The 12,390-nt window shown below is 42.3% G+C and overlaps 1 protein-coding gene across 2 annotated transcripts; it reads left to right on the top strand.

Annotated features, from left to right (window-relative positions):
• The first annotated feature begins 6,151 nt into the window (after nucleotides 1-6,151).
• On the top strand, nucleotides 6,152-12,153 carry rom1a (retinal outer segment membrane protein 1a). Of its 2 annotated transcripts, none has more exons than XM_061962007.2 (5): nucleotides 6,152-6,315; nucleotides 6,460-6,695; nucleotides 9,986-10,416; nucleotides 10,493-10,739; nucleotides 10,834-12,153. In XM_061962007.2, the coding sequence occupies exons 2-5, from the start codon at nucleotides 6,546-6,548 to the stop codon at nucleotides 11,041-11,043; spliced, it is 1,038 nt and encodes a 345-aa protein (XP_061817991.1). In that variant the 5' UTR covers nucleotides 6,152-6,315; nucleotides 6,460-6,545; the 3' UTR covers nucleotides 11,044-12,153. The 2 variants fall into 2 exon arrangements, with proteins under 2 accessions (XP_061817991.1, XP_061817992.1); XM_061962008.2 differs by having other exon boundaries at nucleotides 6,191-6,315; nucleotides 6,465-6,695.
• The last annotated feature ends 237 nt before the right edge of the window (nucleotides 12,154-12,390 follow it).

The following is a 12,390-nucleotide window of genomic DNA, read 5'->3' as shown; positions in this document are numbered from 1 at the left end:
ATCGTCTGGTTTGAGCCAGGTTTCGCTAAGACCAATGACGTTAAGATTGTTGTCTCTTTTTTTTTTTTTTTTTTTTTTTTTTTTTTTTTAATGTCCTGTCCAGCTTCTCAGGCAAATCATATAGTTGATGTAGATGCCCATGTCGGCTGTTCAGATTTACTTTACAAAAGAGAAGTGTAGGATACTTCTCTTGTTGCCTTATTTGTATTTGACTTTATTAAATGTATTTATATTATCATTTAGTGCAGCCGGGCCGGAGCAGGAGGGGATAGAAAGAGAAAAAAAAAGAAGACAGAAGGGGAAATTGTGGGGACAAGAGGGGGATTAGACAGAGAGACAAAAACAACAACAGCAAACAACAACAACAACAACAATAGAGCAACATCAGCAAATATGACATGTACAAATATGATGGTAAAAGTAATAGCAAATAAGCAGTTAGCGAAAAATAAAAAATAATACAGAAATGACAATGAGCATTATTACACTACAAATGGATCAATACAAATACCAATAGAAATAGCGCTATTGATAATGAACAATACCAATAATTTACCTTTATTATCAACAATACAGTTGTTTAAATGCAACAATACATATACGTAATGATAACTTGAGATACGAAAGAATGCAGAAAAATGGAGGGGGAGAAAGAGAAGCAACCTACATTAACCTTGTAGATTGTTATAGTCACAATAGGTTAAGCTTTGTCAGTGTGCCATGTGTTACACCCAGTTTACCCTAGGGCAACAACGTTAATATATGTTTGATGAAACGTGATTATGTGCATGAGTGTAAGTATGCATATGTACTTGTATATGTACAGAATGTGTATATGTGTTTGTACAATGAATGTATATGTACAGAATGTGTATATGTGTTTGTACAGTGAATGTATATGTACAGTATGTGTATGTGTATGTTTGTATATTGAATGTGCGTGTGGATGTACGAACATTAGGTAGGTAAATATGTACTGTATTTGTGTATGTATGTGGGAGCGTAGGTACCTATGTACGTATGTGAGCATATGTGCATTGCATGTACAATACATTCGACTCCCAGAGTGCGTGGGAGCCAGAGCACGGCCCCATCACCCCCGAGAGCCCAACCCACAAACAGGAGGCGTGGTGCCCAGGGAACCAGGGACCACCGCCCCCACGCAGCCAAGCCGGCCAGCGACAGGCACCCCAGAGCCCGACCCACCGTACCGCCCACAAGGGCCAGCAGCAGGCCGCAGACAGACGCACCCGGCAGAGGACAGGGCACGAGAAAAGCAGGGGACAGCCAGACCCCAAGCCAGCGAGAGACCACACCCCACACGGGCAGAAAGGCGAGACGCCCCGCCCGAGGGACCCAGAGACTCCCCGCAACCGGACGGGAAGACCGCCCCCGCCCCACCGGCAACCGGGCCCCCACGAGCCCACCCCCCACCCCCGGAGAGCGCGGCGAGGCCAGCCCCCGGCCACCCCACCCAAACCGGCCGCCGCAGGACCACCCAGGCACAGGGCCACGGGAACCACCCACCCCACCCGCAGGGACCCCAACGATGGAGATGGAACAACCAGCAACCGCCCCGCCGAGCCCCCCCCCTGAGGGAGGGGAAAATTAAAAAATAATATTAATAAAATATATTAAAAAATAAATAAATAAATAAATTAGCCAGGTTTCGCTAAGACCAATGACGTTAAGATTGTTGTCTCTAATGACCTCATTATTATATTATATATTATATATATATATATATAATATTATATATTTCCTGGTTGAGCCTGTTGATTATTTCGAGCAGTGCTGCCACCTAGCTGGAGGCTTGTGTATCGTTTAAGAATGAAAAAAGATGCTCATACTGGAAGTTTCTTGTCTCTATTTTTGCGTAATCCAGTTCCATAATATAATTCCTAAAAACTGTTTGTTAAAGGTTTTTAATGTTGTACGTGCATACAAATGTTTTAAGTAAAATTTTTCCTTCAAGTTATATTCCTCCTCTTTTGTTGAGTATAGTCTGGAAATCGATTGATAATAATAAACAAAAATAATTAGAATTAGTACAGTAAATAACATGAAGTTGTTTTTTCACATATGTATTAGGTTATGTAATCATTGCACTCGGCTTGACTCACAGTTTGTTAATTAGTTAGTCAGAAAAATAACTCAAAAGTTATTGGTGGATTTTCATGAAACTTTTAGGAATTGTCCTAAATGGGAAAAGGAACAGCTGTTTATATTTTTGGGACGATTGAGGAGATCATCGTGTGTGTGTGTGTGTGTGTGTGTGTGTGTGTGTGTGTGTGTGTGTGTGTGTGTGTGTGTGTGTGTGAGTGTGAGCGTGTGCGCGTGCGTGGTGCCCAGGGAACCAGGGACCACCGCCCCCACGCAGCCAAGCCGGCCAGCGACAGGCACCCCAGAGCCCGACCCACCGTACCACCCACAAGGGCCAGCAGCAGGCCGCAGACAGACGCACCCGGCAGAGGACAGGGCACGAGAAAAGCAGGGGACAGCCAGACCCCAAGCCAGCGAGAGACCACACCCCACACGGGCAGAAAGGCGAGACGCCCCGCCCGAGGGACCCAGAGACTCCCCGCAACCGGACGGGAAGACCGCCCCCGCCCCACCGGCAACCGGGCCCCCACGAGCCCACCCCCCACCCCCGGAGAGCGCGGCGAGGCCAGCCCCCAGCCACCCCAGCCACCCCACCCAAACCGGCCGCCGCAGGACCACCCAGGCACAGGGCCACGGGAACCACCCACCCCACCCGCAGGGACCCCACCGATGGAGATGGAACAACCAGCAACCGCCCCGCCGAGCCCCCCCCTGAGGGAGGGGAAAATTAAAAAATAATATTAATAAAATATATTAAAAAATAAATAAATAAATAAATTAGCCAGGTTTCGCTAAGACCAATGACGTTAAGATTGTTGTCTCTAATGACCTCATTATTATATTATATATTATATATATATATATATAATATTATATATTTCCTGGTTGAGCCTGTTGATTATTTCGAGCAGTGCTGCCACCTAGCTGGAGGCTTGTGTATCGTTTAAGAATGAAAAAAGATGCTCATACTGGAAGTTTCTTGTCTCTATTTTTGCGTAATCCAGTTCCATAATATAATTCCTAAAAACTGTTTGTTAAATGTTTTTAATGTTGTACGTGCATACAAATGTTTTAAGTAAAATTTTTCCTTCAAGTTATATTCCTCCTCTTTTGTTGAGTATAGTCTGGAAATCAATTGATAATAATAAACAAAAATAATTAGAATTAGTACAGTAAATAACATGAAGTTGTTTTTTCACATATGTATTAGGTTATGTAATCATTGCACTCGGCTTGACTCCCAGTTTGTTAATTAGTTAGTCAGAAAAATAACTCAAAAGTTATTGGTGGATTTTCATGAAACTTTTAGGAATTGTCCTAAATGGGAAAAGGAACAGCTGTTTATATTTTTGGGACGATTGAGGAGATCATCGTGTGTGTGTGTGTGTGTGTGTGTGTGTGTGTGTGTGTGTGTGTGTGTGTGTGTGTGTGTGTGTGTGTGTGTGTGTGTGTGTGTGTGTGTGTGTGTGTGTGTGAGTGTGAGTGTGAGTGTGAGTGTGAGTGTGAGTGTGAGTGTGAGCGTGTGCGCGTGCGCGTGCGCGCGCGCGTGTGTGTGTGTGTGTGTGTGTGTGAGTGATATAGATAGCTCATAAGGTTATTTCAAGAAATGTCAGAAATGGAAAAAGTGATTATATTTTAGGGCTGATCCTGATCACCATCTGGATTCAGGACTTTTCCCTATTGGGAGATGTCTGTGCTATCCAGGTGCTTTTCAAGTTTATATTTTCTTATTAAAGAATTGTATTTATTGACTAAGTAGTTTTCTGTTTCCTGTTTTTTGTGCCCTAAAATCACCAAAAATAGTTCTTTATACCAAGTACTGAACTGTGAGGATGCTGTATCCTTATACCTCTAATAATACTGTCATGATCCATTACCTGGATCATGTCATGTTGTTTGAGATTCCCTTAGTTGTTTAGTTCTGTTTCAGCACCCCTGTTTTTGTGTTCCTTGTTGCAATGGGTGCTGATTATTGTCACCTGCCTATGATTAGTGGTCGGGACGCTCACCTGCTCCCGGTCACTTTTTTCTTTCTTTCTTTTTCCTGGGACATCTGGAATCCGTCCCTTGAGGGGAGGGGGTTACTGTCATAATCCGCTCACCTGCTCCCGGTCACTAATCAGAGAGCTATCTATTCCTGCCATACTCTGCCTGGCTGTTTTGTTTGCGACACACAACAAGTTATGTTGGTTATCCTTGCTTCTGGTTCCTGTTTTGGCTAGTCCTGTGCTAAGCTTTTCTATAGCTTCCCATGCCATCGGCACATCCTATTTTTGTATTCTTGCCTTCTTTTAATAATAAACCATAAGAAGGCAAAAATATCCATCTGCATCTTGGGGAAACGACCAGCGCATAACTATGTGACCCCGACGTATTAAATACAATGTAAAAAGGAAAGAATTGTACACAAATTCAAGTCAATATTGAAACACTAGGAGATTCAAAATTATATTACACGTTAGGGACACATAAATCATTATTGCATATTTATGCTAATCAAGTATCAGTATAAAACACTTGTATTTAATTATTTTAATTGCATTTTTTCATTACTGGTCTGGCATCCTTTTTGTCTTAAGTTTGCCCCTATTTAAAGGGGAACATTATCACCAGACTTATGTAAGCGTCAATATATACCTTGATGTTGCAGAAAAAAGACCATATATTTTTTTAACCGATTTCCGAACTCTAAATGGGTGAATTTTGGCGAATTAAACGCCTTTCTAATATTCGCTCTCGGAGCGATGACGTCACAACGTGTCGTCACATCGGGAAGCAATCCGCCATTTTCTCAAACACCGAGTCAAATCAGCTCTGTTATTTTCCGTTTTTTCGACTGTTTTCCGTACCTTGGAGACATCATGCCTCGTCGGTGTGTTGTCGGAGGGTGTAACAACACGAACAGGGACGGATTCAAGTTGCACCAGTGGCCCAAAGATGCGAAAGTGGCAAGAAATTGGACGTTTGTTCTGCACACTTTACCGACGAAAGCTATGCTACGACAGAGATGGCAAGAATGTGTGGATATCCTGCGACAATCCAAGCAGATGCATTTCCAACGATAAAGTCAAAGAAATCTGCCGCCAGACCCCCATTGAATCTGCCGGAGTGTGTGAGCAATTCAGGGACAAAGGACCTCGGTAGCACGGCAAGCAATGGCGGCAGTTTGTTCCCGCAGACGAGCGAGCTAAACCCCCTGGATGTCTTGGCTCACACCGTCCCTTATGCCACCGAAGATGATCAAGAAAAGAATATCGACCCTAGCTTCCCTGGCCTGCTGATGAGCGGATGAGGGTATGTCTACCGAATATATTAATTGATGAATATTGGGCTATCTGCACTCTCAAAGTGCATGTTGTTGCCAAATGTATTTCATATGCTGTAAACCTAGTTCATAGTTGTTAGTTTCCTTTAATGCCAAACAAACACATACCAATCGTTGGTTAGAAGGCGATCGCCGAATTCGTCCTCGCTTTCTCCCGTGTCGCTGGCTGTCGTGTCGTTTTCGTCGGTTTCGCTTGCATACGGTTCAAACCGATATGGCTCAATAGCTTCAGTTTCTTCTTCAATTTCGTTTTCGCTACCTGCCTCCACACTACAACCATCCGTTTCAATACATTCGTAATCTGTTGAATCGCTTAAGCCGCTGAAATCCGAGTCTGAATCCAAGCTAATGTCGCTATAGCTTGCTGTTCTTTCCGCCATGTTTGTTTGTGTTGGCTTCACTATGTGACGTCACAGGAAAATGGACGGGTGTTTATAACGATGGTTAAAATCAGGCACTTTGAAGCTTTTTTAGGGATATTGCGTGATGGGTAAAATTTTGAAAAAAACTTCGAAAAATATAATAAGCCACTGGGAACTGATTTTTAATGGTTTTAACCATTCTGAAATTGTGATAATGTTCCCCTTTAAGTTTTGCCACTGGGATCTGTCTTACTCAGTTAACGACTTATCTTCCTCTCTCTCACTTTCGCTCAAATCCACTTTGTCATCTGTGTCCTACCTTGTTATGAGTGATGGGTGCTGAGCAGACAATGGCCTGCAAAGACTAGTTTAATAGGATGGGCAGGCATTAGCAGTAAGACGCTCCCAGCATCCAGGTTTGACAAATCCAGTGTGCCAAATCCACTGTGTGGCACTCTGGAAGGTACACAGTGGTTGTTGGAATTTTGTGGGCTTTTTTCAGCACTTTTTGGAGAGCTAAATAAGGTGAAAATTGATGCACTATTGCCTGTTAAGATATAGACTTGTGAGAACTTAACTGGCACTTGAGTGTTGTCATTTTATCAATTTATCATTGTATTGCTGTTTTTGTTTAAATGCATGTCATCATTGTCTTGCTTCTTCTGTCAGAAAAGAACAGCCTCGTCTTTCATTTCGTCGCCGCTCTCCTTCCCCTTACTCCCCCCGGTCAAGACTCAGAGCCTGTCGCTGCAACCATGGTGGTGATGAAGATGAAGTTCCCCTTTCAGAAAAGGGTTAAGCTCGCCCAGGGACTGTGGCTCCTCTCCTGGTGTGCCACGGCAGCTGGGGCCATCACCTTCACTCTTGGGTGCATCCTTAAGGCAGAACTACGCAGAAGGGCAGAGGTACACTCTTGTTTTTATTTTAAGGAACACAGCATAAAACCAGAATGTCAAATGTCAATGACTTTGAAAATTATTAAACAGAATAACAAGGAACTGGTTACTTTGGTCTAATTTTAGCAGCATAAATAAAAAGTCATAATTGTATTTTTGCACACAACTGCGTTTCCAATCATGGAACATCTTTTTGATTGGAAAATATAGCTAAAATGTTCGAAAAGTTTTATTTATAATGCAGCATCATTAAACACACTCAATACACTTGTGACCCACTTTGAATCCTGATTCATCATTTGATAAGCCAGTCCTGTAATCATCAGTACTAATCCCATTAAATACATGTCCGCAGTTTACTATCTTTTATTACAAATGTAGACCTAAAGTTAGAGTATGTATTTGCAAATGTGTAGTGATCACTTTTCTATTACTTTATTACAAATGTAGACCTAAAGTTAAAGTGTGTATTTGCAGTTTTTAATGTCACATCATTCCAATTTTAAAATATATGTATAATATTTAGCTGATGCTGGATTTCAGCAACATTTCACACACACTGACAGCAATACAACTGGCAATACAACTTTGACTCCCATCGCCTCCAAGAACATAAGCTAGGGGTTATCAAGAAGATCCCTCCAACAGACGGAACAGAAGACAGATGAACATCAGCAACAGCAACCATTTTGCGACTGCACCCATGCGGGACACCACCCAGCACACTCATTATTATATAGGGACACTGCATACATAACATTTTGGAACCAAAAAGCCTTTTGGATTAAATGTGAAACATCTTATAGAAGAAGATTATAATTGCCTCAATTCAAACTTTGAGTATTACCATAGACTAGATGACCGACGATCTAGAAAACTTGTAAGATAGCCTGAAAGTCAAGTAAACTTTTTAGCAGAACACTAAACTCACCAGGTCTATTCATTTATTTTTCATGGCCAAAGCCTTGAGGGTGTCCAGTTTGGCCTTAAGGGTGTTCACACAATTTAGATGACAGTTCTTGGCAGTTCTCAAACCATGCCATGAACCGTGTCCTAACGATGGCAGAAAGTATGGAAGTTTTATTGGAGCAAAAGTATTTGCAAACGTATATCTGAATCTGAGCACTTGTAATCCAATTTGTGTGCGCGTGTACTAATTTGTGTGTCTGTACATCGATCAGAGTGTGTGTATTCAGATCCGCGTACCTGTGTTTTAAGTTGTTTGTATGTCCCTAATCAGAAATAACCCTCGATAGGCTGTCTACTTAGACGTGACGTTTGCGACACTTCTGCCATGTTACATATGAGCGCGCACATCCAGATTTGTGTGCGTGTAATATAACTTGTGCGTACACATTCAGAAGTGCATACGTGTAATACAATCTGCGCGTGTGTATCTATGATCTGCGAGATGTAGGAACCCTCTATTGGCCGTCTTTTTTACACGTGACTTTTGCGACACTTCTGCCGTGTACGATTTGAGCGAGTGCATCCAGATTTGTGAGCGTGTAATACAATTTGTGCCCGCGCATTCAAAAGTGCGTGCGTGTAATCTAACCTGCGTGTGCGTATCTGAGGTGTGCCTCCATTTAACCAACCACAAAAGACACCATGCGATTTAAACCAATCAGAAACAACGTACAACTGAGGTGTGTGAAACAGATATGCCAAGTTGTTTCTGATTGGTTTAAATTGCGTAGTGTTCTCCATGGTTGGTTAAATGTAGGCACAGTGGATTGATGGCTTGGTCTGGGATTGGGTATTTCGATCAGTCAATCAGAGTTACTCGAACTACGGCAAGCTGCGAAAATCACAGTTTAATATTACGACAAAAAGTGTGGCAAAAAAGCTTGAAAAAGGGTTCAATTGCAAGCACTGTCACGCTGAAAGCCTGATCAAGTGTTCGAGGGTGATCCATCGTTGTTGACTTCAACGCAGCGTAACATGATCAGTGGCTGCAAGGCACCGACTAGTGGTGAGTATAAGGAAAGGCAAGGGGGAGTTACAGACCGACAACTTTTTTTACACATTCAAATCGCTCTACAGACTGATTGAAATAACCAATCTCAGACCAAGCCATCAATGCACTGTGCCTACATTTACCCAACCCCGGAAGGCACTCCGGAATTTAAACCAATCAGAAACAACGTAAGGCGGGTCTTGACATCACTCTTTCGCGCTGTACGTTTTTTCTGATTGGTTTACATACTGTAGCGTGGTGTCTTCCTTGGTTGGTTAAATGTAAGCACACTTCAGATAGGCACACGTATTGAATTACACGCAAGCACTGCTGAATGTATTACATGCTCACAAATTTGAATGCGCGCGCTCATACCTTACACCGCAAAGGTGTCACAAAAGTCAAGTGTAAGTAGACAGCCTATTGAGGGTTTTTTCTGATTAGGGACAACTTAAAACACACGTACGCGGTTCAGAATACACACACTCAGATTAATATACAGACACACAAATTAGTACACATGCATGCAAATTGGATTACACGCTCACAGATTGAGATACACGTTTGCAAATAATTTTGTTACAATAATACTTCCATAGAAAGACATTTGCTTTCAGTCAATTCTGCCAGAGTTACACATTGTGACAAGATGTGTCCACTGCAGAGGATGCTGGTTCTCAGGAAGATATGTTGTATAGATAGGTTGGTTAAATTGACACTCAGTTTGAATTAAGTTCAATTAACCTACTCAGTGGCCTAGTGGTTAGAGTGTCTGCCCTGAGATCGGTAGGTTGTGAGTTCAAACCCCGGCCGAGTCATACCAAAGACTATAAAAATGGGACCCATTACCTCCCTGCTTGGCACTCAGCATCAAGGGTTGGAATTGGGGGTTAAATCACCAAAAATTATTGCTCACTGCTACACTCACTTCCCAGGGGGTGAACAAGGGGATGGGTCAAATGCAGAGGACAAATTTCACCACACCTAGTGTGTGTGTGACAATCATTGGTACTTTAACTTTAACATCTGTACGTCTAATTTATTCAATCATAAGATTACTATTAGGAGGTTCTGGGTTGGGGAGGTGTGGCTCAGAATGTAGAGCCATTGTCCAGTAACCACAGGGTCGGTGTTTTGAATCTTGTTGGCTCATCCTGGTCACTGCTAATATGTCTTTGGTGAAGACACTTCCCCCACGGTCGCTTACAACAACGATGCTTCACTATCTATGACCTAGGCGCCGCACACTGCTTCTTAACAGTGTTGGTTGCCCATACTATGGTGTGATGTGTAAAAATGGATAAAAATGGCTTTTGATGGGATTCTACATATCTTACAGGTTATGGATAACGGCGATATTCATATCGTGCCCAACACCCTCATGATTGTTGGTCTGGCCTCTTTGGGGATCAACTACTTTTCATCAAAGATCTGTGCAGACGCCCTGGACGCTGGGCGATTCCCTCGCTGGAAAAATTTCTTGAAGCCCTACTTTGCCACCTCTTGTTTCTTTACTGTACTCATGCTGTTTGCAGTCATTATGAGCTACGTGATGAAGGGCAGTCTAGAGTCTTCTCTGAAGGTAGGCCTGAAGAACGGCATCCGCTTTTATAAGGACACGGATACCCCGGGCCGCTGCTTCCAGAAGCAAAACATTGATCGTCTGCAGATGGAGTTTCAGTGTTGTGGAAACAATGACCACAGGGATTGGTTTGAAGTGCAGTGGATCAGCAATCGATACCTTGATTTCAATTCCAAGGAAGTGAAAAAGTAAGTTGTGTATGATGTTATAGGATAAGGTGAAATGGATCTTTGCATGTAATCATACCATTATTTATTTCCTCAGTCGCGTCAAGAGCAATGTGGATGGACGTTACTTGGTAGATGGAGTCCCATTCAGTTGCTGCAACCCCAGTTCTCCTCGACCGTGCATCCAATATCATCTCACCAACAATTCAGCTCACTATAACTACGAGTATCAGACTGAGGAGCTCAACATTTACCTGAGGGGCTGCAGAGAGGCTCTGGTCAACTATTATATGGGCCTGATGAACACCATTGGGGGTGGAGTACTGTCAGTCTTCCTCTTGCAGGTATTTTAGGCAAGGCATTGTTTTTTGATTAAAATCGTGCACAAATAATTTGAATGTAAAAAAATCCTGTACAACCCCGCCTCTTCTTTCTCAGGGTTCTGTTCTGGTGAGCCTGCGCTTCCTGCAAACCTCCATGGAGGCAGTGGCAGGGAATGAGAACACAGAAATCGAGACAGAAGGATATTTGCTGGAGAAAGGAGTGAAAGACACCTTCATGGAGTACTTTGACCCTGTGCTTAAGTTCCTGCTGCTTAAAAACCAGGTGCAGGAGGGCACTCCTGAGGGCACTGCAGCTTCCACTTAAGCACTTATTTACATACTTTTTAAACAGGGAGTCCAAATTAACAAAATCAGAATTAACATTTTCCAATTTGTTTCTTTCTTCATTTTGAAATTTACCAGGGAAAACCAAATTTTATACAGTGGTACAGGTACCTCAGTGTTTATTAATAAACCATTCCAAAAGGCTGCAATGAAGTGGCAACTTGTCCAGGGTGTACCCCGCCTTCCGCCCGATTGTAGCTGAGATAGGCTCCAGCGCCCCCCGCGACCCCGAAGGGAATAAGCGGTAGAAAATGGATGGATGGATGGGCATTCCAAAAGGTCCGATTGCCAAGTTGTACAAAAACCGACGCAATTTTTCCATTGGAAAGTTTCCAGTCATCTACAAATATAGACACAAAACATATTTTATACAGCAATGAAGTGAGAAATGGTTTGGTAAAGGAGAGCCACCTGGATGTCTCTTTAGTTCTTCCTTGAATTCAGTAGAGTTTCTCGCCTTGGGAATTTTTGTTTGGGCACAATTAGCGGAATGATACATGGACACACTGATTAGGGTTTTACATGCAGTGTTTGGCCATATGATAACAGCAACTGTTATTCAATTTGGTTCAAATGCATACGAAAAGAAGGGTGTACGCAAACCAAGCTACCAGTGTATATGCATAATCATAATATTATTCTATGCACTTTCTTGATCACATTTTATAAACTGTCATCACAGTCATTTCTGTTGTTAAATAGAAAAACAAATTATTGGAGCTCATCACAGCGTGTACAAAATGTCATATGTTATTAGTATTTGACCTCATAATACTCACATAGCTTGGATTTGTTTGTATTTACACAAAAACATGAAGCCACAATTAGTTCATTTTGAAATGTAATGATTTATCTTTGTGTTTCAAGATGACCATAAAAACATATAAAAATGCATTACAGTATTTTTATGTTTTGAGGGAATCTATAGTAACATGAGGCACGGTCAGGATGATAGCATACAGCTCGTTTATTAAAATTTGAAGGTTGCATTTGCCTTACGTAGTGGACTCAATTATTCCTGATTCAACATCATTTGTATTTGAAAAGTACTGAAAATGTTGCACATCATTACAGTTGTTCCAACACAGAATGCGCATCTTAATCCCTCTTTGTCTCACTCATGTGAATCAGATTAAGACAGCCTATTAAACGACATCAGTAATGCACTGAAAGCCATTAACAGTGTCCTCCATTCTGGCACCTTTGCTAAAGCTGTTCATCCCATTTGTTAATACTCAACCTGCTGCACCTGCAGTCTTATATATATCTGGGGAAGGTGGATGGAAGGGGCAAAGCTTTACACAGGTGTTGTATTGTGAAGTCATGT

The sequence above is a fragment of the Nerophis lumbriciformis genome, linkage group LG09 (genome assembly GCF_033978685.3).
Source record: "Nerophis lumbriciformis linkage group LG09, RoL_Nlum_v2.1, whole genome shotgun sequence".
NCBI classification, from domain to species: domain Eukaryota; kingdom Metazoa; phylum Chordata; class Actinopteri; order Syngnathiformes; family Syngnathidae; genus Nerophis; species Nerophis lumbriciformis.
This window is presented reverse-complemented; position numbering and strand designations above follow the sequence as displayed.

What these genes read in the sequence shown, in the direction of transcription:
- rom1a (XM_061962007.2), top strand. Translation starts at nt 6,546, where the DNA reads ATGGTGGTGATGAAGATGAAGTTCCCCTTTCAGAAAAGGGTTAAGCTC. An exon ending in AATTCCAAGGAAGTGAAAAA is followed by an intron (nt 10,417 to 10,492) that starts GTAAGTTGTGTA and finishes TTATTTCCTCAG; the next exon opens with TCGCGTCAAGAGCAATGTGG. An exon ending in TGTCAGTCTTCCTCTTGCAG is followed by an intron (nt 10,740 to 10,833) that starts GTATTTTAGGCA and finishes CTTCTTTCTCAG; the next exon opens with GGTTCTGTTCTGGTGAGCCT.